General features: G+C 41.8%; 3 protein-coding genes across 3 annotated transcripts; 2 read left to right on the top strand and 1 right to left on the bottom strand.

The window, feature by feature from the left end:
• The first annotated feature begins 4,810 nt into the window (after positions 1 to 4,810).
• Positions 4,811 to 7,264, top strand: LOC148909859 (uncharacterized). The gene has a single exon (XM_089032443.1). It carries the CDS (start codon positions 4,811 to 4,813, stop codon positions 7,262 to 7,264), a length of 2,454 nt encoding a protein of 817 aa, XP_088888569.1.
• A 9,592-nt stretch (positions 7,265 to 16,856) lies between these two features.
• LOC116297246 (uncharacterized) lies at positions 16,857 to 20,429 on the top strand. The gene is made up of 3 exons (XM_089032179.1): positions 16,857 to 17,759; positions 18,214 to 18,481; positions 18,973 to 20,429. The coding sequence occupies exons 1-3, from the start codon at positions 17,280 to 17,282 to the stop codon at positions 20,166 to 20,168; spliced, it is 1,944 nt and encodes a 647-aa protein (XP_088888305.1). The 5' UTR covers positions 16,857 to 17,279; the 3' UTR covers positions 20,169 to 20,429.
• On the bottom strand, positions 20,426 to 24,395 carry LOC116298600 (bifunctional 3'-5' exonuclease/ATP-dependent helicase WRN-like). The gene is made up of 2 exons (XM_031707119.2): positions 23,789 to 24,395; positions 20,426 to 22,758 (listed from the first exon to the last, which is right to left on the bottom strand). Exons 1-2 carry the CDS (start codon positions 24,145 to 24,147, stop codon positions 21,348 to 21,350), a joined length of 1,770 nt encoding a protein of 589 aa, XP_031562979.2. The 5' UTR covers positions 24,148 to 24,395; the 3' UTR covers positions 20,426 to 21,347.
• Between the last annotated feature and the right edge of the window lie 1,194 nt (positions 24,396 to 25,589).

The following is a 25,589-nucleotide window of genomic DNA, read 5'->3' as shown; positions in this document are numbered from 1 at the left end:
CATTGTAAATTTAATAGTGTTCTATCTCATTAAATATTCATCAGACATCCTGATGACGTCATTAGTATTATTTAAGAGATCATTAAATATTCAAGTATGTCACTTGGCGTGAACCCTACTGGAGAAAGAAATCCATTTATCAAGTAGTTCGTTCACCCAGCAGCGTTTCACTATGACTTCTCCGGCTGAGATTATTGAAGAATTGAATCCAACCGATGTGGTTACTGTGGCTGACCCACCAACTTCCTCTACCACGTCTCAAGTGCCTTTAAACGTCTCGGCAGCTTTGGCCGTACCGGGGATAGAAGATTCGGTGGTTACGGTGTCTTCGGCGGGAGCGCCACGTTCTTCCGTGGGAAAGTCTTTAAACCAAACCGAAACTCGGCAGGTTTCGGAGGTATGTTTTGCCGAGCTGCACTTAGTTTTATCTTTGTCAGTGTATATCTCAGTTTTGGCACGGTCATACGCGTATGTTCATCAGTAGCTACTCCCTGGCCATGTGCTGTCTTATGTTTAATTTTAATAATATCTTTGGGTTTCACCTTAGCTATTTCTAGTATGGTTGTGTTTTATATTTATTGGAATGTTTTACGCTATACGTTTAGGTCACAAGCGTTGGTTATTTAAGTTTTAGTCCTATTTGCATGTTTAATTGTTTCGTTGTTTTCGTTCTATTGTTTTGCTACATATGGTGTGCTTCTTGCGTGCATATCTTGTCTCGCTTGGTTATTGTTCTATTTTATGCTGTGCATCGTTAGTTTTATAAAATATTGGGATTAATTGGTTGTGCGGACCAGTACCCGATACGGGTTACAAATTTAGTGATAAATAGCTTTACACACAGTTTTTGTCCCGAAAGGTCGGGTAGAGGTTATATAATAAAATGATAATTAAAAACAAACAAAAACAAACAAGGCCTGGACCCGGAAGGCCGGGTAGAATCAACTTAAGAGGCCGCTAACCCGAAAGGTCGGGTAGAGATTAAGTTAACGAAAGGACTGAACCCGAGAGGTCGGGTATGAGTTAAATGTAGTTGGCACATCGAGAGGGAAAAATAACTTGGCAAAGAGTCTCAAATGTAAAGTAATAGTTCTTTCTTGATCCTCTGCTATAGATAGAGAAATTAAGGAAAGAACTTGAGGAGATGAAGAAAAAAGCGGGTGTTAACACGGTAGATGGGGCGATAAGTTCTCTACAGGCTTTGGTGGGTCGCCCAACGGCTTTATTCGATGCTTACGCCGCGATAGCGGCTTTGGAAGAGGTTGTCTATACGGCACAGAAGCTAAATGACGAGAGGGCTACAAAATTTAATATCATCTTGCGAAAGTGTCGCCCACTTGTGGTAGAGCCGTCTTTACAACCAATCTTGACTACGTTGGTAGCAAGTAAAGAAGAAGCGGAAATAGCTAAGACGATCGATAAGGCTATAAGGCTTCAAAACCCGACTCAGGTGGCCCAGGTAGCTCAAGTACCACTTTCTGTTCTGACACCGCCATTCCGCTTTCCCGCTGCTGGGCGAACGACTAGGGCTACAGCACCGTATACCCGTCGTAACCGAGGCCCAAGGAGGTGTTTTGTCTGTAACGCGGAGGGGCACATTGCACGATTTTGTCCCACTAATTCACTTAATGTAAAGCGCCGCTAGGTGGCACTAGGTTCGAATTGATTTGTGAGAACGGACTTTGCGAGGAAATGGATGATCGAATGAAATAATGCGTATATTACTTTACTGCATAAACAAGTTGCATCAGATATTTTGTTTTGTTTTGTTCTTTGTTTTATTTTGCTTTGTTTTTGTTTTAACTCGGGAAAAGGACCTCCCGCAAGCGTATTGCCCATTAGGGCATGCCCTTGAGCCCGCTTTAGCGAGCTGTGTGGTGGTCGCCTTTTTCCTGGGCTTGGGTTAAAATTTCACCTTACTCTCGTTTTACGATCTTATTTACAGTTGGCAATAGTTTTCAACCCCTTGTGTGTAGAGGGAACAGCCCATGATAAAGAGATTAGATGGGTCCAAGCGGATGGAAGCCCAAGTTCAGGAAGGGTGACTAGCACTTCCAGTGCTGTGCTCGCTGACATAGACCGAGTGATAAGTGGGGAAAAAGCGGATTTCGGCATGCTTCAGTTTCGTGACCCTGAAAGCTTCAGGGCGGGGGAGATTCATAGGCATATCCCGATGTGGGGAAAAATCTTAGAGAACAACCCAGTAGGTGACCAGATCCTACGATGGCTCCAAAATGGAGTGAACGCTAAAGATTTTATACAACCATTTAAGGGAATTTTTAAAGGCATCAAGTGCGACTCGCCATCGCCCCCTAGACAAATGTTCAAAAATCATCGATCTTGTGACCGATTTCAAGAATTTATCTCGATAACTCTCGCTGATCGCATCCGTTCAGGCGCTGTTCGGACTTGGGGCGAGGTTGGGAAGGTCGATCCCCCTTGGCTGGTCTTACCTTTAACGGTCGAACCTAATAAGCCTCGTTTGTGCGTGGACGCAAGATTCCTAAACTTGTGGATGAGGGATACGCCTTTCAAGCTCGACACCCTGGTGTCAGTCCCCCAGTTTGCGTACCCTGGTTCATACCTTTCGAAGATAGATGACAAATCGGGGTATGATCATGTTCTTCTGTCAGAGGACTCCCAACAGTACTTTGGGGTCGAGTGGAAGGGGTGGTGGCTTGTTGGAACCACACTCGCGTTCGGTTGGAAAAACTCTCCGTTCGTCTACCAGTCCATTGGTCTAAGTTCAACCACATTCCTCCGGGAAAGAGGCATCACCTCTTGCCTATACATCGATGACCGGTTGTTAGGCGAAATCTATAGTGAGGAGGGAAGATGGTCTCGCAGTTTGGAGATAAGAGATGATGACTTTAGCCGGGAAGCGGCGGTGGCGGCGTTGTACGTGACTTGCGCAGTGTTGTTAGGTTTAGGCTATTTTCTTGGCCTTAAGAAGTGCATACTTTTACCCACTGTCAAAATTCAATTTCTCGGAATGATCATTGATACACAGGCGCAAGCATTCTCAGTCCCACGAGATAAGCGTGTTAAGTTTGCAGAGTTACGAGAGGCCATCTTATCGTGTAAAGAGTCGACGTCTCTGAAATCTATACAAAGACTTATGGGAAAATGCTCATCCTTTTCTTTGGCATTCCCCGGGGCTAGATTTTACATTAGAGAAATGGCTGCGTCCATCGGGAAGGCAAATCGTGGCTCAGAGGTGACTTTATCAAGGGATCTAAGGAAGGAGATAGAATTCTGGCGATTCTTAGACTCCTGGAACAGGTTCATCCCTTGGAGACAAGAGAGACATGTGTCGCTAAGGATGTCAACTGATGCTTCCTCTTTCCGCTGGGCTGCAACATTGCATCTTGCCTCCGGTGACGAAGAGCTAGGCGATTACTGGAGCGAGGATTTGCGCAAGGAGCATGTTAATGTGAAGGAATTTTACGCTGTGTTGCAAGCGATTAGGTCTCTTCCCGACTCAGTCACTGACTGCAGGGTAGATGTGAATGTCGACAACCAGGTGACCCTAAATATCTGGCAGGGACGTGGCCCCAAGTCACTCAAGTTAACAGAGGTGGCTCGCCAACTGTTTCACGCGACCACGGAAAGAAACTTATCACTCCATATGGTTTACGTTCCTTCAGGTGCTAACCCGGCTGATTATTTCTCCCGTCATCTTTCACGCTTAGATGCTATGCTTTCCCCAAGTGGCTGGGATGCTGTGCAGCGGGCGTTTGGAGGGCCAGAGGGTCATAATCTGGATTTAATGTCACTTGACTCCAACGTTTATGTTTCGTTATGCGCGAAAAGCATGAATTCAATTATAGATTCCTTTCTGCACGCACGCACGAGTAGCTTGCCTCGGATTAAGTCGCATTTGTATATAAGTAAGTGACGCTAATTTAAATTCAGTTCGTCGAGTTTCAGAGCAAGCTACCGGGTAAGTCATATCGCTTAAACTTTATATATATTTCTACACAAGTAACGCTTTATTTTGCTTCGCATTTTTTAGATTTCGAACCAACTCGTATATAACTCGCGAAGAGAATTAGTTCTGAAACCGTAGCTTGTAACATTTCGTCAATAAACGAAACATTCGAAATCCGAGCTCACCAAGACGACTGGAACATGGCCGATGACGTTAAGAACCAAAGACGAGCAGCTAAAGGCAAGTTTACCAGAAAATTAAACGAAGTAAAGAAGGCTATCGACGAAGATTGTGGAGTAGAAATAGTCAAGAGAAATTACGACGAATTGGTTGAAACCTGGAAGACCGTTGAGTTAAAGCACGATGTTTATACCACATTCCTGACTGATGAAGAGGTAGAAGCCGGTGACACATGGATTCTGGAATTGCAAGATTTGTTCAGCGACGCTATGAAACGCCAGAATCAATACGAGAAGAAGAAAACGTCCACCGATAATGAAGCCAAGGAACAAGAAGAAAAGAAGCAAGTGGTTCTTAGAGAAGAAGAGAAATTTCAACGAATGTTAGATCAAGCGTATGTGAGAAGGAGTAGTGCCAAAGCAGTCTTTGGACAAGCTATAAATATTGTGAAATATTCGTCGCTTGCAGCCCTCAAGGTAGCCAAGAAAGAATTAGATGAAGCCTTTGCCGACTGCAAGAAAGCAAACAACGAGTATCTCAGCCTGCTACCCAGAGAAAGTGCCACTCTAGAAATCACGTGGATAGTCGCTATACAGAATATGTAGTCAAGCTGCTGAGGAAGTTGAAACAAAGTTGACAGAAGAACTAAGTATTCAGGAGACAGCAAAGATGAATAATCTACGGTTGGAAAAAATAAAGATGCCGAGATTCGAAGGAGAATTAAGAGAATATCCGAGATTTAAAGCAGATTTCCAGAAACAAGTTATGACAAGTTTATCAACAGCAACCGCTCCATATACGCTAAGATCCTGTCTTGGCAAAGAACCTTTGGGCGTGGTTAAAAGCGTGGATGATGACATCCACCAAATATGGAAACGCCTAGATGAGAAATATGGTGACCCATCGAAAATCGCTGATGCTATCATAGATACCATACGCAAGGTAAGACCGATAAGAGATGGAGAGAGTAAGCGATTGATCGAATTTATTGATGTCGTGGAAGATGGCTTCAGAGACCTTAAGAGACTTGACCTTGAAGTCGAAATGACAACTACTAGTTCTGTTAGTATAATCGAGAAAAAACTGCCTGCCAGTGTGAGAAAAGAATGGGCTAAGATGGTGACGGATGATGACAGTAAAGTTGAAAGAGTTAACAAGTTCCCTAGTTTGTTGCAGTTTTTACTAAGCCAAAAGAGAGCGATAGAATACGACGCAGCTGAATTACGTACAAGCAACACTTCATACAAATCAGCAGCCCATCATGTAGTAGCTCAAGAACAAGATACTCGCCAACCAGGAGAGAGACAACAGCGTTATTCTGATGGAAAGATTTCCCAGAAGTGCTTGTTACATGATAACGCGGATCACTGGACAGATGAATGTCGTATTTACTTATCTAAGCCGTACAGCGAGAAGAAAGATCTAATAAAGACGAAAAAAGCCTGCTGGTCATGTCTTAAGCCAGGACACTTGTTCCGAGACTGCAAGAGAAAAAAGAACTGTGGAGAAAGTGGTTGTACCAGACGACATCACAAGACACTTCACAATCCTGAAGAAAGTCAGAACAGTACTGAGGAACCTGTAAGTAACCAACACAGCAAAACACAAGATGAAGAGACACCAAAAGGTAAACGTGCCACGTCCTGTGACAGCTTAGCAGAAGAAACTTGCCTCCTACTTTTTCAAAAAATTCCAACACCTAAAGGAGACGTAAATGTCATGTGGGACAGTGGAGCATCATTATGTTTCATTACCAACGCCAAAGCTGAAGAACAAAGATTGCCAAGCAAGAACGCGCAATTGACTATCATCAAAGTTGGGGGTAAGACGGAGACGATCGACTCTAAAAGGTACAAGCTTCATCTGATAGACAAGCAAAGATGTGTGGTAGAGATAGATGCATTCGGGATAGACAGAATCACATCGGACATCCATAGCATCGACGTCGAAGGAGCAGTACATTTATTCAAAGATATCAAGAGAGATGACATAGCAAGGCCTGAAGGATCTGTAGATGTTCTAATTGGTTACGAGTATGCTGCATTTCATCCAGAACCAGAGCAAAAGGTGGAACATTTGATGTTACTGAAAAACAGATTTGGACGATGTCTTGGAGGTAGACACCCACTTCTCAAGGAAGTCAAAGAGACGCGTAGCCAACACGTACTTGGAGGAGTTCATCATGTTAGTCAGGTAAAGCCCAAAGTAGACTTAGAAGATTTCTACAAGATCGAGAATCTTGGGATCGAGTGTACTCCTCGTTGTGGCGGCTGTAAATGTGGAAAGTGCCCTCCTGGATCGAAGGACTATACGCTAAAAGAAGAACGAGAACTGAAGTTAATTGAACAAAACTTGAAATTCAACAATGAAGAAAACACATGGACCGCAGATTACCCTTGGATAAGAAATCCAGCTGAATTACCAGATAACAGGAAAGCAGCAATGGGATTGTTGATGTCTACAGAGAAAAGATTAGTCAAGAATCCAGAACATGCTAAAGTCTATCAAGAGCAAATAGATGATATGATAAACAGAAATGTCGCCAGAAAGCTCACTGCAGAAGAGATGAGACATTACAAAGGACCAGTCCACTACATTTCGCATCACGAGGTTCTTCGTCCAGATTCCAAGTCCACCCCTGTACGAATAGTATTTAACAGTAGCGCTAACTACATGGGTCATGTTTTGAATGAGTATTGGGCCAAGGGACCTGACCTGCTTAATAATTTGCTTGGAGTTCTCGTCAGATTTAGAGAAAATGAAACAGCAATTACTGGAGACATCAAGAAAATGTACCACACAGTCAAGATTGGCATCAAAGATCAGAACACTCATCGATTCTTGTGGAGAAATATGGAGAAGGATAGAGAACCCGACACCTACGTTATTCAGAGAGTATCGTTTGGAGACAAACCCGCTGGTACAATAGCTACTGTAGCCTTGAGAAAAACCGCAGAGATGTCATCAACAGAGTATCCTCAAGCAGCAAAGACCATCACAAGCAATACCTATATGGATGACATCATTGACAGCGTCAAAAGCAAGGAAGAGGCTAAATCTCTAACAACAGACATAGAGACTCTCTTGAGGAAAGGAGGATTTCAAGTCAAGTATTGGACGTTCTCACGTGAATCTAATCAAGGTGACGATTAAACCGCTTTTACAAGACGAAAGAAATTCAAGTTCAGAGAAAGTTCTTGGTGTGGTATGGAGTCCCGTCAAAGACCAGTTCTACTTTAAAGTGCGTCTAAATTTCTCCCCGAAGAAGAAGAAGTTAAGAACAGAACCCGATTTGAGTGTCAAGCAGATTCCTGAAAGAGTTCCAGAGCCGTTGACAAAGAGAATGATTTTGTCACAAGTTAACGGGATCTATGATCCCCTGGGACTTGCTGGTCCGTTTACTGTGAAAGCAAAGATGCAGATGAGAAGGCTATGGCTGAATGATCCAAAACTTGATTGGGATGATCCTATTCCAGATATGTTCCAAAGTGAATGGTTGCAAATCTTCAAGCACCTTTTTGGTATGGAGAAAATATCGTTCAACAGATGTATCAAGCCAAGTAATGCTGTTGGTGATCCTTCCCTAGTCATTTTCAGCGATGGATCTCAAGAAGCTTATGGTGCATGTGCCTACGCCAGATGGGAAATGCCAGAAAATACGTTTGAGAGTAATCTAATCATGTCGAAGAATCGCCTGACCCCAGTAAAGAAGATGTCAATTGATAGAATTGAATTGTGTGGAGCAGTTCTAAACAAGCGTCTAAAGGTCTTCATAGAGAAAGAATCAAGATACAACTTTGTGAAATTCTACCATCTTGTGGATTCGCAAATTGTGCAAGCTATGGTCCAGAAAGAATCATACGGATTCAATACGTTCGCTGGCACGCGCATAGGTGAAATTCAAGAAAAGACAAATCCCTCTGATTGGTATTGGATTGACGGAGAACTGAACATCGCAGACTGGTTAACACGTGGCAAGAAACCTGATGAACTAGATGTTGACAGTGCCTGGCAAAAGGGACCAGAATTCTTGGAGTTACCAGTAAGTGAATGGCCAATAACCCAGAAACCCACAAGCATAATTCTCCCAGAGACAGTTCAACCTGTTATGATGGCACAAAACATCCAATCAGATACGTTAGAAGTAAGAATCAACATCGAGCGATTCTCATCCTACATCAGATTGCTGAGAGTGCAAGTACAGTACAAAGTACCCAAGCAAGGGGAGCCGCGGAAAACCTACCAAGGAAGAAACTACACCACTGTAGAGAGAGCAGTCCAAAAATTGGTAGTTCTGATTCCTGTAGAAGAAACTGAATAATGAAGAAAAGAAGGACACTAGAAAGACCTAGTTTCAACTTTAGATAAGAATTATTTATTGAATATGCATCTTGTTTAGTTAGAATTAAGGTTAAGATAAGATTCTTTATTTAGGCCGGGGGGGAGTGTTTCGTTATGCGCGAAAAGCATGAATTCAATTATAGATTCCTTTCTGCACGCACGCACGAGTAGCTTGCCTCGGATTAAGTCGCATTTGTATATAAGTAAGTGACGCTAATTTAAATTCAGTTCGTCGAGTTTCAGAGCAAGCTACCGGGTAAGTCATATCGCTTAAACTTTATATATATTTCTACACAAGTAACGCTTTATTTTGCTTCGCATTTTTTAGATTTCGAACCAACTCGTATATAACTCGCGAAGAGAATTAGTTCTGAAACCGTAGCTTGTAACATTTCGTCAATAAACGAAACAGTTTAGAAAGATTATCAGGGCACACCTTTGCGTCATTTTACGCCATTCCCAACGTCCCTTTCAGGAGGGGTGAATGTTTTCACCCAGGATCTCACAATTTGCGACGGAGAACGAGTAAATGCGTACGTTTTCCCGCCTTTTTCGCTAGTCGGTCCTTTATTGCGACTGATACGGTCTTCTAAGGCTACGGTTACGATGGTGGTGCCAAAGCTCTCACCTTTACCCATATGGTGGCCTGTAATTAATTCAATGTCCAGGGGAAAGCTGAAGTTAGCACAGAAAGGTAGCCTAGATACTGTATTATTTCCTTCTAAACAGGATTTTCAGCTACAAAGACTTCAAACCGAGCTTTGGATGTTCCGCGTAGGGCCATGCTAATTTATGCCCTCCTTTTCATTTAGGCCCTTCCTCTGGTTCCACGATTATTCGTTCCAGCGGTCTCCTGCCCTGAATGCAGCTACCCCAATGACAGGGACTTTCATTTCTGCCAGAGGTGTGGATATAGACGGCGAGTACAGATAGTGACCCGTTGGCAATGCCTAAAAGCAACTATTAACTGGGAGGAGATTCTTCGAAGGAAACAAGCCTTAGTTGAAAGGGCAAGTTCTACCCCTTACTCTAGACAGAAGACAGCCCTGGAGGCCGAATTTTCGGCATTCTTAGGACAGGCAGTCCCTCCGACAAATTTAACCCGTGCGACACCGGATGATATCATTAATTTTTTAATTTGGAAAGATACTTTTGGCAAAACTGTGGTGCATAAAGATATCTGCTCACATTTTGGCGACAAACGAGACTCATCTTGCGCATGCCCAAGAAGGTTAGCTTTTACCACGGTTGATACTTTAATTGGCAAACTCCGCTCGATCTTTAATCAACTGGGCAGAAATTGTGATGAATCTACTCTGCCTGGTTATGGGAATTCTGCGTCAGATGTAAAGGTCAAGAAATACCTTTCGCTGGTTCGGGAGGAGCAGTTACAGGCAAGAACACTACCCTCGCAAGCGCAACCACTATTTCTCAGCGATTTAGCCGCAATCGCAAGGAAAATTCTGGAACATCTTAAAAGAGAATCGAATACGTCAAGTCAGTTGTATATTTATGCTCGGGATCAAGCTTTCTTTAAAGTACGGTTTTTTGCTGGTGACAGAGCGGGGGATTTGGGTCGGACGAAGTCCAAAGAATTGTTGTATTCCCCTGGTAAAGAGATGTTGCTGTTTAATCACATGATAACAAAATCGCTGCGGGACGGAAGTTCTAATCTATTTGCTCTTAAGAGGTATAAGGACCCCGGTCTTTGTCCGGTTGTCGCTCTCGAAGTTTATATGAAGATGTGCGCCTATTTAAAGATCCCCATAAGACTGGGTTATTTGTTCAGGCCGACTAGTCCATCTGGAGAGGTTTTACCGGCCCCTTTCGACTCTTCTGCTGCTCAGGCTAGACTTTCCACCTATGTCAGAGGCATGAAGGAAACATTTAAAGGCCGTCATGCTACATTACACGGATTACGAAGTGGATGCGCTATATCGTTGGCTTTGTCGGGAGCGGACATGCAGGCGATAATGGGTCATGTCGGCTGGAAAACGATTACCACGGCGCAACATTATGTTAAACTCCAACAAGTCATGTCCACTGATGGAGTCGGTGATATCTTGTCGAGATTGCCTGAAAACTTGAGTGACGCTTATAGCGCTAGGAATGCAATGCAAGGGTTTACTCAAGCGCTTTAAGTTAATGAGCATAAGTTTTGGGTAGATATGTTTACAGCATTGTAAGGGCTAATTCACTAGCTCGATCTATGTCGTAGGTGCAAATTAGAAAATGTGGCCATCCCCTCTAGTGGCCAATATAAGCGCTTGTCAGAGGTCTGGGTTAGTTTTCGTTGCATCTGTATAACTTTATTTTGGGGATGAGTTTGGGAAAACATTGGGTGATATAAGTAGAAGATATAAGGCTGGGGGAATTATTGGTGATAAGGTTGGGTAGGTGTTCTGTGATAAAAGGTTTGGCATTTCGATCGATTGTGCTATGACCGAGATATATGATTTGTGATATGTGAACAAAGGTTATTATCGAGACAACGAGGACAGGGGTGACTCTCCATATCTTAATTAATGTTAATGAGTAAGCAGGATGGATTATGTACTATTCTATCTCATTAAATATTCATCAGACATCCTGATGACGTCATTAGTATTATTTAAGAGATCATTAAATATTCAAGTATGTCACTTGGCGTGAACCCTACTGGAGAAAGAAATCCCCCTCCCACCCACCCTTCCTGCTTACTCTTAGGTTTATCCCTGCGAGTTTGTTGCTCGTCAGGGGTGACTCTCCATATCTTAATTAATGTTAATGAGTAAGCAGGATGGATTATGTACTATTTAACCAGACGCCGTATTTACAACATCAAAACCGCTGACAAATTGCTCGCGGTAAAAAAAATTAACAGGGAACCCAATACGTCGTTGCCCATCACAACCTTCATTGTATTCTGCCGTGGCTTTCTTTGTTCTGCCGTGGCTTTCTTTATTCTGCCGTGAGTCTAGTTTATTTTGCCGTGGCTTTCTTTATTTTGCCGTGAGTTAAGTTTATTTTGCCGTGAATTTATTGCCTTTTGCCGTGAGTTTAGTTTGTTTTGCCGTGAGTTTAGTTTGTTTTGCCGTGAGTTTTTGTTTTGCCGTGAGACTTGTGGGCCACCGTAATTATGACACTGATTGGAAGCGGCGAAGTGTTATACAACAACAACAAAATTTTGAGTCAGAAATACGAAGACTTTACGACAAAAAAAAGTCGCTCGTTCACACAAGCCCGAAGAGGGCTTCATCAAAGGAGATCAACCATGTAACTCCCAAAAAAAGTCGTAGCGAAGGTACACCGCATGGCTTTCTAACTTCGACTCCTACTGTTGTATTTTAACCACAACAAGAAACAAGATGGCCACACTTATTCTGCTTTATTCTCCACGTGCAGTTATGCTAATGAATTACATACATGCATAATATACGGAAGTAAATCTCTCTAGTAAGCGGAAGTAATATCTTACAATTCCCCCCTCACTAATTCTGGTAAACTCAACAAGTCCTAGCTATCTTTGACCTAATAGCTTAATGTTCAAAGTCCTTAAATCTAGAGGGCGTTCGCACAACCCTCCCAGATCTGGTAGTCTTGACTTTGGGTGGTACTTCTTCTGGCACGCCTACCACTGGCGACAATACAGTAGGGTCTTGCTCCAGTTGTGGAACATCTCCTGGTGATTGGTCCGGTTGGTCCAGTTGACTCGGTTGACCCAAAACTGCTTCTGTGGTTGAAATCCCAACTGTCGAGATCGGTGGAGGTATGATGCATGATACAGCCTCGGTTTCACTATCATCAGTGTATTTGGCTACTCTTGTCCGTAACTGATCAGCATGCCGCTTCCAGACCATGCCCTTGGCACTAACATGATATAGCACCGGACCCATCTGTTTAACGACTTCACCTGGAACCCATTTCACACCACTAACAAAGTTTCTGGCCCAAACCTTGTCTCCAACAGTGAACACTTTCATGGGTTTGGTCTCGCTTGTGAGGAGCTTTTTATCAACTTGTCTCTTCACGTCAGGCTTAAGCAGACCAAGCTTTGTCTTCAGGTTCCTCCCAAAAAGGAGCTGTGCGGGACTCTGTTCTGTGGTGGCATGGGGTGAAACACGGTAGGCCATGAGGAAGCGATCAAGTTTGTGCTGTAAGTCTCGACCAGTCAAGTCTGCCTTGACAGCGCGCTTGAAACTTTGAACCAAACGCTCAGCCATTCCGTTTGTAGAAGGGTGGTACGGTGCGCCCATGATATGGCGAATGCCGTTGGACTGTGCAAAACGTTTGAACACTTCGGAGGTAAATTGGGGCCCGTTATCTGACACGATTTGCTCTGGCAACCCCATTCGGGCTAGAAGTGTGCGCAACGTTGCCACTGTTTCCTCTGCAGTAGTGTTCTTCATTAAGAATATCTCCGGCCATTTGGTGCTTGCGTCCACCACGACCAGTAACATTCGGCCCTGAAAAGGGCCTGCAAAGTCTATGTGTAGACGTTGCCAGGGCGAGGCTGGATACTCCCAGCGATGCAATGGTGTCGGCGCGGGATTGTTCGCGACTTGTTGACATCCATCGCACTCCTTCACTGTCCTTTCTATGTCTCCGTCCATCTGTGGCCACCAAGCATAGCTCCGGCCCAGTCCCTTCATTTTTACCATGCATATGTGGCCTTCGTGTAGAATGTCGAGGACTCTGCTTCGCAGCTTAGGTGGAACTATGACTCGAGTACCCCACATTAGCACTCCGTTATGAACTACTATCTCTTCACTGCGTGATGCATATGGTGCGAGCTGTGTACAAGCTTCGTAGGAGTCCCACCCCTCCTCCACAAATCTGACCACACGAGCAAGATTAGGATCCCTTCGGGTTTCCCGTCTCAGGTCCCTTTCAGTGACTGGAAGGGTGTTTATTACAGTGGAGTAGAGGAAACTAACACTGTCCAAACGGTCCCTTGGGGCCGCTGGTGAAGGTAGTCGGGATAATCCGTCACAGTTTGCATGTTCCTTGGTTCCGCGATACCCAATCTCATATGAGAACGCGCCCAAAAACAGACACCATCGCTGAATTCGGGCTGCACTTGTCACTGGGACGGCTCTTTTTGGATCCATTAGGAACTTCAACGGTTGGTGATCTGTAATCAGCTTGAAGTGCCGTCCTTCTAGGTATGACCGGAACCTTTTTACACCCCAAATGATGCCAAGTGCCTCCTTCTCTATTTGGGAATATTTCTTTTCTGTTGGCGTTAAAGACCTTGAAGAGTAGGCTATTGGTCTTTCGCTTCCGTCGGGCAGCTTATGAGACAGCACCGCCCCTAACCCATACGAAGAACTGTCAGTGGCCAGGATCACTGGCAAGTCCGGGTCGAAATGGATAAGGACTCGATCTTCTGTCAGCATGTTCTTGACCGTTTGGAAGCTTTTTTCCTCCTTCTGCCCCCAGCTCCATTTCTGGTCTTTAGCCAACAGGCGGTGCAGGGGATTAAGATGAGTGGACAGGTCTGGCAAAAAACGTGCATAATACTGTACCATCCCCAGGAAAGAACGTAGTTGAGAGACATCCTGGGGCGCCGGCATATCAGTTATGGCTTTCACCTTCTTAGGGGACTGACGAAGGCCTTCTGCTGCAATGATATGTCCACAGTACTCTACGGAGTCCCTGAGGAAGGTGCATTTATCTTTATTAGCCTTGAGTCCATTCTCTTCCAGCCTTGTCAGGACTTGGTCCATGGTCTCCAGGTGTTCTTCCTCGGTCTTGCCGGTTATGATTATGTCATCGATATAACATTGCACCCCGTTGAGTCCTTGCAGCACCTGGTCCATTGCTCGCTGCCACAAAGCTGGTGCTGAGGCAATACCGTAGGGCATCCGCTGATACTGGTAGAGACCGCGGTGAGTGTTAATCGTAACGTATGGTTTGCTACCTTCGTCCACTTCCATCTGTAAATATGCTTGCTTCAAGTCAATCACAGAGAAGATCTTACCACCATTCAAACTCCCGTATATGTCCTCGATACGGGGCAATGGGTACACATCAATTTCGAGAAAGGGGTTGACTGTTACCTTGAAGTCACCACAGACCCGGATACTACCATCTTTCTTGATGGGTGTGACAATAGGGGCTGCCCACTCACTGTGGGTAACCTTTTTCAAAATTCCTTGAGACTCTAGTCTTTCCAGCTCTTTATCAACAGCCGGCTTACGCGCTAAGGCAATAGGCCTTGGCTTCCAAAACTGAGGATGCGCCCCATCCTTCTGGGTGAACTTGGCTTTAATGTTCTTCAGACAACCCAAGTCGTCTGAGAACACAGTCTCATGGCGGTCTAGCACGCTTTGCAGTCCGCTTGCACGGACTTCCATCTTTAGCAGCCGCCAGTCTAGGGTAATCTCCCTTAACCACTCCCTACCCACTAGCGCCGGGCCACCTCCCTTTATTACATACAGGGGTAGCTTTTTCTTTTGGTCTTGATATGTCACCATTACGGTGCACTTGCCCAATGGTCTAACAGTTTCACCAGTATACGTGTGCAGCTGAAGAGTGGTATTTAACAGGGGAATATGTCCTAGGTATTCCCGGTAACTTGTTTCACTAATAACAGTAACAGCTGAACCTGTATCGATTTCCATATACGAAATGGGGTTTTCTCCAGGGCTAAATCAACGCAAATGGGCTCTCTCTTTTTGGCAGTGGTTAGATGGTTCAGATCTGAGGAGCTGCTCCCGTCATCACTACACTCTAGGGTTTTCACTGGGGTCCCCTTGGCAGTTAAAGCACGACACGCTCTCTTAATGTGTCCCACCTTTCCACAATGGTAACATTTTTCTTTTTTAAATTTACATGTCTTAGGGTCATGCTGCTCCCCACAACGACCGCATTTTTGTTCAGGCTGCTGAGTGTTGTGCTCTTGTTTCTTTGGGATTCTACGCCTTTGCTTCCCCTTTGGCTTAACATCTTTCAAAACGTGGACCCTCGCGCTGACATTGGGTTCCACCTCCCCCTTAAGGGCATGCACATCTTTATTAGCTTGCTCATGAGCTATGCACTTAGCTACTGCTCTGTCGAACGTCAAATCATCCAAGTTTTCTTTTAGCAAATCACGTAGCATTTTGTCATCGCGAATGCCTGATACCAATCGGTCTCGCAGGCGCTCATTTCGCATGGCATTACTGAACTTACACTCACTTGCTAGGTGCTTTAAAACAGCTACGTAATCTTTAACTGACTCACCGTCCCTTCTAGATTGGTTATCGAAGTCAAATCGTGCTACTAAGGCAGATTTTTCCGGCTTGACATGATTTTTAAGTCGCCCAACAATAACATCATACGTCGTACCTTCGTCGGTTGGTTTGGCGGGTATAAGTAAATCCTTTAATAACTGATACATCTCCGGCGACAAATTTGCCAGTAGAATTGCCTTCTTTGTCTTGGGGTCTTCTATTTTATTCGCAATGAAGTAGAAATCCATTTGCTCAGTGTAAGTTTCCCAGTCGGTACCCTTTTGATATTTCGCTATTTTGCCGTAGCAAAATGAACTCGCTGCACTAGGTGCTTCTCCGCCCGGCATTTCGACACAATAGCTGATTCGACGGCTTCTTCGCTGAGAACTTTTCCTTAGGACCTTCTCTCCCAAATTTAGGCTGATTTGGATCCCGTCCTCGTCGCCAATTTGTTGTATTTTAACCACAACAAGAAACAAGATGGCCACACTTATTCTGCTTTATTCTCCACGTGCAGTTATGCTAATGAATTACATACATGCATAATATACGGAAGTAAATCTCTCTAGTAAGCGGAAGTAATATCTTACACCTACCTGTGACCGCTCAAGACCTACGATTAATTCCTGACCTAAGAATTCCCGCAATTGATCCTTGCCCTGGGTCTCCAGTTCAGGGAGAATTTACTAATGGGGCACCTACAAAGGCAGAACATATTGACGTCTGCGTAAAGGTGAAGTGGAAATCAAGAGAGAAGGAGAGAAAGCTCCCTGAAGAACTAGAATCGCTTGGGAAGATGTTAGCTCGGGGTACCTTTAAACAAATCGCCAATGCAACGTGGAGGTGCCCAGCTCTTAAAAAAGAACTAACAGCTCTCGTGTTAAAGGAAATTGAAAAAGAAGCAACACAACTGTGTTCCAAAAAGAATCCGATCTCCCTCAGGAAGACAGACAAGGATAGCATGTTGTTATTTACAATGGAAAAGCTGGACGAAGAGATCAGTAAAAGAGCGCCACTGATGCATTCTTGTCTGTCAGCTGCTGCAATCAACAGTAAAAGTAGAGCCTCAAATACTTCAGGTGGTCATTTTGGAGCTATTGGGATGGCAGCTGCAGTTTGTCTTTGTAACAGGTCAAAGTCTATGATTGCTGCTCAACTTTTGATAACAACATTCCTCTATCATTCAAGTTGGATGGTAAGTACTATGTCTGATTTGAAAATAATTTCATAAATAGAATATACTATAATATACACTACACAAATAATGTATATTTAGCAACACTGCTGCCCTACTGATTATAACAGTATTACATTTCTGTTGATGAAAATTTAAAAAAAAGCATTAACAAAAGACAAATATTTCTCATGAAAAAAGGAATCTGATAATTGCGAATATTTCATTTCATATTTCAAGCATGTTCAAGATATAGGAATAAAACCTGAGCGGCTGATATGATCTTAGCAAAAAAAATGTTTGTGACACTCCATTATTTTTGTTTTAGGCAACTCTTGCTCGACTGGCCCCTCTCCGGCTTACAACAAGCCATACATATCTATACAAGAAGTTAGATGAGTTTGGAAAGAACTATGATACCAAGATTACAAATTTAGTATCAAAGCAAGGTGAATGGATGGCAAGGCACAGTAACCAGCATATCAAAGATGTGCCTACAGAACCTGGGCTAAACTCTGGTGCAGTTCTCAATTCTGAACCTGCTACTAACATGCCAACTCCCCATGACAATATGCATGTGCAACAGGATAAGGGCAGAAAGATCACGTTTGACAATATAGACTATCGTCAGGATGTTCACTACATGACAGAGGATCATCAAAACATTGATAAACATTGTGTTACGTTTATGTCCACTGAAAACAGGGTTACTGGAAATCATCTAAGTAATAAGCCTCCAGAAGATGGTATCCTTCAAATGGAAAATGGTGTCTGTCTCCCAAGTCCCCATGAAAATGTCAAGCAGCGTGATGACTACCTCACTTTGGCAGAACGCATCATTGCTGCTAAAGTACCATGCCTAAACTATCTTTCAGATGTCTGTACTTCCCATATACCCCATGCATATAGTAAAGAAATGAATGAGAAAACAGAAACAGTAAGTGAACTTCATGATAGAAGATAGATAAGTAACTTTGAAGGGATAATAGGAAGATCAATTGGGAGTTGTCACTAGCTTATATAGCCTGCACTGCATCCGAAAATTTTCTCATACAGGGGCTTGAGAAAACCAAGCCAACCAGAGTATCTGAAAGGTCACAGGTTGGAATCCTGTCAGGTGGACTTATTTTTTCCAACCACATACACTCTCGAATTTCAGTAATATTTCTAGTAATTAAGTGAACTGTTGTTTCAGTTGTGTCACAGTGCAATAACATTTACCCCTACCAACACTTAGCAAAATATCCAGCCGGGGTAGGACATTCCAATTAGATCTTCTTTATAAATAAATAAATAATCTTTTTCTGGTTTTATAAATAGTGAATACCACTATTCCTTAACAATGCAACCTAAATGGTTGTCATAATTTATTTAAAAAATATTTTTCTTAGTCTTTTCTAGGAATGATACACGAGAACGAGAACGATGCTGATGGGATAATAAAGGTTTTACAAACCCTCCATAAATATGTGCCTTCTCATGGGGAAGGAGAACAAAAAGAGTATGGTGACCAAGGAGTTGTTGGAGACCAACTGTCTGTTGAGAGAGCAGTCAATGGCCATGCATCCTTAGCGAATGGTTTTACAAGTGAGGAGCAGCTCCAGGGTTTGCACTTTGAAATAGCTGATTGGCACTCGGGGAATAAGTTCTTAGAGGTAGGTTGTCAAAATGAAAACACAAATCAAAGAGTGCATGCCATTTACCTGTGAAACAAATACTAACTATTTAGCTCATCAGAATATTTATTTGTCCACCAATTTGGTTATTAACAAACTAAGAATTCACTTAGGCATGAACAACACAAAGGAATAAAAAGACAGTTAGATAAACTGCTTGGATGCTGCTATTGTTGTTTGCACTGTTCTGCTTCTGTGATAGTGTTAGTTTGTACTTGTGCTAGAGAAAATGTTAAGATACTGTAGAATCCCAGTTATAAGCCCACCCAGTTATAAGCCCACAGGGATATAAGCTCACCTTCCTGCTGACATAAATTTCCTTTCGGTTATAAGACCGCCCTGTAAAAAGCCCACCCCCAATTGATATTACATTCAGTTTATGCTGTAAAGATTACTTAAAGCATTCTTAGTATTACTATTGTCATTATCATCATTAAGGATACCTTTTTCTTTTCTTTTTTCCTCTTTAGGTAGGTTTTTCCAACCTATATAATATCTCATCTTCTGGTGACAAGTGTACTATGTACAGCGACCGCAACCTTATCAATAGGAGGAATGTCAAAGGGGATGTTAGTGCAGCAGCCAATGCATGTCGAAGATTTTTCATCCTTGAAGTTGAATCAAGAATAATTGCAGCAGCACTGAAAATCCTTGGCATGGGTTCTCTGGATGATCAAAAGCCAGCTAAGTTTGAGCTTCCAAAACCAGAGTCACCTAAAAAGGATAAGAAAGACTTTCTTCACAAGATAGCCTCTCTAATTATTGATGCTTTTGTGGTTGATAAGAAAAGGAACAAAAGCATGGAAGAGTTGGCAAAACTTCTTGAACAGAAAGAGAAGGAACGCAAAGCTGGTGCACGATACAAATGCAGATTCCCTGGATGTTCAAAGACTTTTGTTCATAATGGCAAATATTCGAAGGAGCATGAGGCCAGCCATGACCCTCCTGTAGTTTCAAGTGACAACAGTACTGTGAACATACTTAAAGATCCCAAATCAGATGAGGAAGATGGAGATGACATGTTGTCATATCAGAAATCACTACTGGAATATGGGATGCTTCTTCTTAATTTCTTTGATGCTATATCAGAAGGTGATGGAGGAAGATTGCATCGTTGTTGGAAATTTTTCCTCATGTACCTTAAGCATCAAGGAGGGAGTGCCACAAAGTACTCTCTGGAGTGCTTGTATCAGATGTTTCAAGTTTATGCATTATTAAGTCCCCAGTCAGCTCATCGGCTAATTTGGAACAGATCTGTGAAAAACAAGCCAGTAAGAGGAGCCAACATTCCACTTGATCTGCAGTTGGAGTTTTACAACAAGACAGTGAAGGAAGCCATAAAGAAGCTAGGACCTGCTGCCTCTAGAAGATCCCTAGATAGGATATGTCATTCTCTTGGAATAACAAGTGAGCTTATGATTAACTATGACCATAACCTGTCCATCAATAAAAGATCTGGTAAGCATGTGAAGAAGTCAACAAAGAATGACATGTGCAAGATTGTGCAAGAACTGGTAACAAATGACGCATTCACATTTACTCCAGGTAGAAGATACAGATACTACTCAAGAATACAACCAACCTTGTTACATGGGTTTGACATGAGCAGCATGTTCTCCTGGATCAACGACCACAAAAAGTACATGATCTTAAATAGAAGAGCACGATAAACAATGACAAAGAAAAGATAAAAACAAATTCAACACAAATTCTCATATGAATGTATATTAATTAAATTCCTTTTATGCATGATTGATACAAACTTAAAATACAGCATTAATTTAATTTCCTGTTCTGTTACTCTTTTTTGTCAGAGAACAGGCTAATTGCTCAGGGGCGGATCCAGGAAGTTTTTTGGGAAATCGAAAAATAGATAGTAATAAAGTCATATTTGACTGTAAATCAACCAAATCGGAGGGGGGGGGGGGGGCACACAAACCCTGCACCCCTCCCCTGGATCAGCCCCTGGTACTTTAACAACTAGAGTTCTGACTTTAAGAGTCCTGTTATGTTCCAGAAACAAGTTAAGGAAAATATTGGAATTACCACTTGTACTTCTTATATATTATAATTATTTGCATAGAACTTAAATATAAAGTCCATGTAGTTGAGAAAAATAATAAATGCAATAAGAGAAATTGGAAAAATGCAGTTAATAATACCTGAATATGTACATATAAGTGTTTCATTAACCACGTAATCATAAATGACTTCATTTTTCCTGGCACATTTACATTCTCCACAAGACATGTCTGTACTGCTAAAAATCTTCAACCAAAATGACACAATTGTAAAAGCTATAGAATATAGATGTTACAAGAAGCTCTTGACAGCCTTTTTTGAAATATGAAAAATGCTCTGGCAAAATCTGACAATTAGAGTTTGAATCCTTCAGATAGTTTCATTCTCATAGGAAAAAATCGTATAAAATTGACACGAAGTTTCTCATGGAATAATGCATCATGAATTACTGATAAGACATCTCTTGGGATAATCACACTTAATTTTCTGATTTTGCTAAGATAAATGACTTTATTTCTGAAATCTGTTTCTTAAAGAAATGTTTTAGAAATAGTGATGTCACTCAATGTTTAACTACGTGTATTCCAAAGCTTTTACCTTTTTGTAGTTTTTGATGAATCCAGGGTTAAAAAGCTATTTCACATGCTACTCAAATCTAAACTTAGCTTTTGCAAATGTTCATTTTATTGCATAATATATGCACATTTAGAGAGGGGACTGTCCTTATGAGGAAAATATCTCAAAACCAGGACAATGTGATAAACTTTGCTTTTTTTCAAATGAAAAAAAGAAATGGGTAAGAGAGATTTAACTTATGGATAAAAGCTCTAAGCAGTACTCAAACTCTGATAAGAAGTACTATCTAAAAAACTACTGTCTGCTGTGTCCATACATGTGTTAAAAGAACTTAGATCCTCTAAATCTTGGCTGTTCAACATCCCTACCAGTGTAGTGTCATCCCTGACTTGACTCCAGTCAGAATAATTTGACATTTCAGGTGGAAACACATCCATTTGTATTTCAGCAGCATCTATATCACTGAAGACTTTATCTAAAGCTATGAGAATGGCAGTGGCATATTTCATTCTCCATATTTCTACCAACTCTACAACATCTTGGATGGTAAAAAGAATGCTGCAGTGTTCAATCACTTGATTAATATGGAAAGAATTAAACTCCATGAGTACATTGGGACATGTCACCATAGTATCCACTTGTACCTCCTTCATCATTTCTTGCTGGAAGCAATGAAGTTCCAATCTCAGTTTCTCCCTTTGTTGTTCACTGACAACTCTTGTAAATTTGGCCCTTTCATGATGAGCATGTGCATTGATGGTGGTCATTAATTTCTGGACTGGTGACTTTTTTGTTGTATCTCCATTCAAATTGGGACTCCAAAGCACCCTGCAATCCTTGTCACTACACCTGCATTTCATTGCACATTGTCCACAGCATTGGTGAAGTAAACTGTTACTTGCCACTTTACTTTCAAAATGGCTCATTAACCATATACGCGAGCATCCCTCTTGTTGGACGTAAGCCTTCATATCCCTATCACAGTGGGCTGACAGTAGTCCATTGAACAGCAGGATGCAAGAGCTTGGAAGTCCATCCCGTCCAGCACGCCCACACTCTTGAACATACTGTTCCACTGTCTTCGATGGTCCAAAATGCACAATCTGTCTAACCTTCCTGCAATTGATACCCATGCCGAAGGCAACAGTACAAATGACAACTCGTAAATGTCCATCATCCTTTGCCATATTTTCGATTATGTGTTCCTTAACTCTTTTAGGGGTGCCAGCATGAAACATTTCAACCAGTCTTTTTTGTGGATTGGTTACTCCACCACTGTACATCTTCAGACCCAAAAAAACTTCAAACATTCGGTACAGAACTGAACACTGCTTTCGTGTTTGACAGTATATTAATGTTCTTGGCATGTTTGCACCCATATCATCAACTTCATTAATAAGCCGCCCAAACACAATCTCCAATGGCTCATTTTTATCTACATATTGTGTAGAATAAAATAAATTTGGCCTGTCAGGACTCTGCTGGATCATTTGCACATCCTTTGGTGACAGGTTCAGGGTTTCCATTATTTGTTCCTTGGTTGCCTTGGTGGCAGTTGCTGTTAGGATCACTGATTTAGTATCTTTGGGAATCAAAGAATGTAATTCTCCTAAGCAACCATACCACTTCCTGAATGGGACCTTCTTGGTACCTGTTAGCCCCCTGTAATAACACAAAGAACAAAACAGTAATTAAGACATACACCTACTTGCAAGAACGTTGCCATACGATATTAGAACATTAGTAATTTAGTGAGAAAGGAATACATTAAAAAGACAAAAAAAAAGTTCAGCTTCAGTCATCTTCTTTTGTTCTTTAAAGACCCATTGCCACTTACCATGATGCACCGCGGTCACAGATGAATTTCGTGGTCCATGAAATTCAAAGATTCATATATTGAATAATAACTTCATATTAGATCCTTTTCTGACATAGCACTAAGGCACAAATTGATTCTTTTACATTCTTTTAAGAGTTTATTCAAAAGGTTAAAATTGTTTTTTCAGTGGTGACACGATTCAAAATGTAAATAAATTGTGATGCATCACGGTAAGTGGCAATGGGTCTTTAATATAATTCCTATCCCACTAAACCACTAATGTTCTATTTTCGTATGTCAACGTTCTTGCAAGTAGGTGTATGTCCAATTTTAAAAATTATAGAATAATGAAAATATTATATCCTGAATGAACTACCTCAAACATAGCATGCTATATCAATGTGCATGTTTATGTTTCTACTACATTTATGTTGTTGCATAACACTACTATGTAACTGTAGACAGTATTTCTTGCATGGGTTTTCTATTTTATTTTATGTTAGATTATCAGTCTGTCTTTCTATATATCGATCAATCCGTTCATCTTCGCTTGATCTGGTTGTCTAGCTATCAATTATGGCTTTGCATCTTTGCATAAATTGTATGGGATTTTGGATGATTTTAAAAATTAATATTTCACAGCGTTTTGGTGGACCTAACAATTTTAGTTTCTCCCACGTTCCTTATTAATTCCAGCTCAAAAATTACAAATTTAAAAAAGGCAAAAATCCGTTTGCAAAGGTTTTACCCTCTAATTTTCAATCACAAGGATAATTTAGAGTGAATATCAACCTAGCTAGAAATGCTCTATACTAAATTTGAAAATCTACCAAAACGAAAAAGAGATAAAAAGTTTTAAATTTGTCAACATACCATTGAACGATGCAGTGAGCTTCATCTATTACGACGCCGATCATCATATCCCTGAAGCTTGGCGTGCAGAAAATTCCTCTCCATGTTGTCGTAGACAGAAAGCACTCTGGGGAACCAAACAACACGACATAGTTGCCATTTACGATCTGCTGGATGATTTCAGCATCTTCCTCGTCACCGATGGCAATTGCTGGAATCCCAATATTATTTAGATATAGCACATGATCTTCCATCAAAGATCGAAGTGGAGAAAGAACCACAATGATGCTGGATCCTCTGGATTTGCATCGCAAAATATCCGAAACTATGGGAAGACACTGTAAGAAGCTGTTGTCCAAGTCGTGTAGCCTCGATCCCATTCCTGCTGACCTATTACGTCATAATCTTTGTTTGTTGTTGCCCGTAATCTGTAACATTGTCAATCAATCGCTCTTATCTGGTACTGTTCCGTTTTGTTTTAAAACTGCAGTTCTTCGTAGCCTGTTAAAAAAACCTTCCCTAAATAAAGAAATTCTTGCCAACTATCGCCCTATTTCAAATTTAAAAATGGTCTCTAAGGTAATAGAGAAAGCTGTTGCAGTGCAACTCGACAACTACTTGTCAGCTAACTCCCTTCACGAACCATTTCAATCTGGATATAAACGTAATCACAGTTGTGAGTCTGCTCTTCTTCGTGTTTGTAATGACATTCTTCAGTCCCTGGATAAACGTAACTGTGTTGCTACGTTGTTGCTTGATTTGTCTGCCGCCTTTGACACCGTCGACCACACTATTCTCCTACAACGTCTTCGCTCCAAATTTGGCATCTGTGGTTCTGCTCTCCAATGGTTTAAATCTTACCTGTCCGACCGCTACCAATTTGTTTCTGTTGATGGTGTATCCTCCAATTCTCTTCCTCTTAATTGTGGTGTTCCTCAAGGCTCTGTGCTTGGTCCTCTTCTTTATATTCTGTATACGTCTCCGGTTGCTGATATCCTTCGAAAGCACAAGATGTCTTTCCACCTGTATGCTGATGATTCACAAATTTACATCCCTTTCTCCTGTAATGATGACCTGTCTTTTAAAGAAACTATGAAGCACATCAATGATTGTTTATCTGAAATTGATTCTTGGATGACCCTCAATAAGTTGAAATTAAACAAGAGAAAAACAGAATTTCTCATCTTCTCTTCCTTGAACAATCCTCAACACTGTAGTCAAAATCTTCTTTTTGGTCCTGATGAAATTGTCCCCTCTACTCAAGCTAGAAATATTGGTGTCACATTTGATTCTGCTCTCACCATGGTACCTCATATAAAGAACACCTGCAAAACTGCCTTCTTTCATCTTCGTAACATTGCTAAACTTCGTAAATATCTCTCCGTAAAGTCCACTGAAATTCTTGTTCATGCTTTCATAACTTCAAAACTTGACAATTATAACTCTATTTTATTTGGCCTTCCGAAATACCTCATTAACCGTCTTCAATCTGTACAAAATGCATCTGCCCGCCTTGTAACTCTAACCAAGAAACGCGATCACATTACTCCTATTCTCATCAACCTGCACTGGCTTCCTATTGAATATCGAATAAAGTTTAAAATTCTCCTACTAACCTTCAAAGCTCTATATGGCTCTGCTCCTATGTACATTCAAGAATTAATAAATAGATATTGTCCTGCTCGTAATCTCCGTTCGTCGTCTCAAGTATATTGCTGTCTGTAAAACCGTATAATCTAAAGTGTTATGGTTATCGTTCATTCACCGTTGCCGCTCCTGTGTTGTGGAACTCTCTGCCTAATCCTATGAGGAACAATACCTC

This window comes from Actinia tenebrosa, unplaced genomic scaffold, assembly GCF_029948245.1.
Source record: "Actinia tenebrosa isolate PJP-AT-01 unplaced genomic scaffold, QUT_ActTen_1.0 PGA_scaffold1__47_contigs__length_23844297, whole genome shotgun sequence".
In the NCBI taxonomy this organism is placed as follows: domain Eukaryota; kingdom Metazoa; phylum Cnidaria; class Anthozoa; order Actiniaria; family Actiniidae; genus Actinia; species Actinia tenebrosa.
The sequence above is the reverse complement of the archived record's forward strand: the minus strand, read 5'-3'. Positions and strand labels throughout refer to the sequence as shown.

Bases quoted from the DNA above. Each gene is read 5' to 3' on its own strand.
- LOC116298600 (XM_031707119.2), bottom strand. From the start codon at position 24,147: ATGGGATCGAGGCTACACGACTTGGACAACAGCTTCTTACAGTGTCTT. The intron at 22,759-23,788 runs GTATGTTGACAA...GTGTTATTACAG, and splicing joins GCTCACTGCATCGTTCAATG to GGGGCTAACAGGTACCAAGA.
- LOC148909859 (XM_089032443.1), top strand. From the start codon at position 4,811: ATGCCGAGATTCGAAGGAGAATTAAGAGAATATCCGAGATTTAAAGCA.
- LOC116297246 (XM_089032179.1), top strand. From the start codon at position 17,280: ATGGCAAGGCACAGTAACCAGCATATCAAAGATGTGCCTACAGAACCT. The intron at 17,760-18,213 runs GTAAGTGAACTT...TATTTTTCTTAG, and splicing joins TGAATGAGAAAACAGAAACA to TCTTTTCTAGGAATGATACA. The intron at 18,482-18,972 runs GTTGTCAAAATG...CTCTTTAGGTAG, and splicing joins GAATAAGTTCTTAGAGGTAG to GTTTTTCCAACCTATATAAT.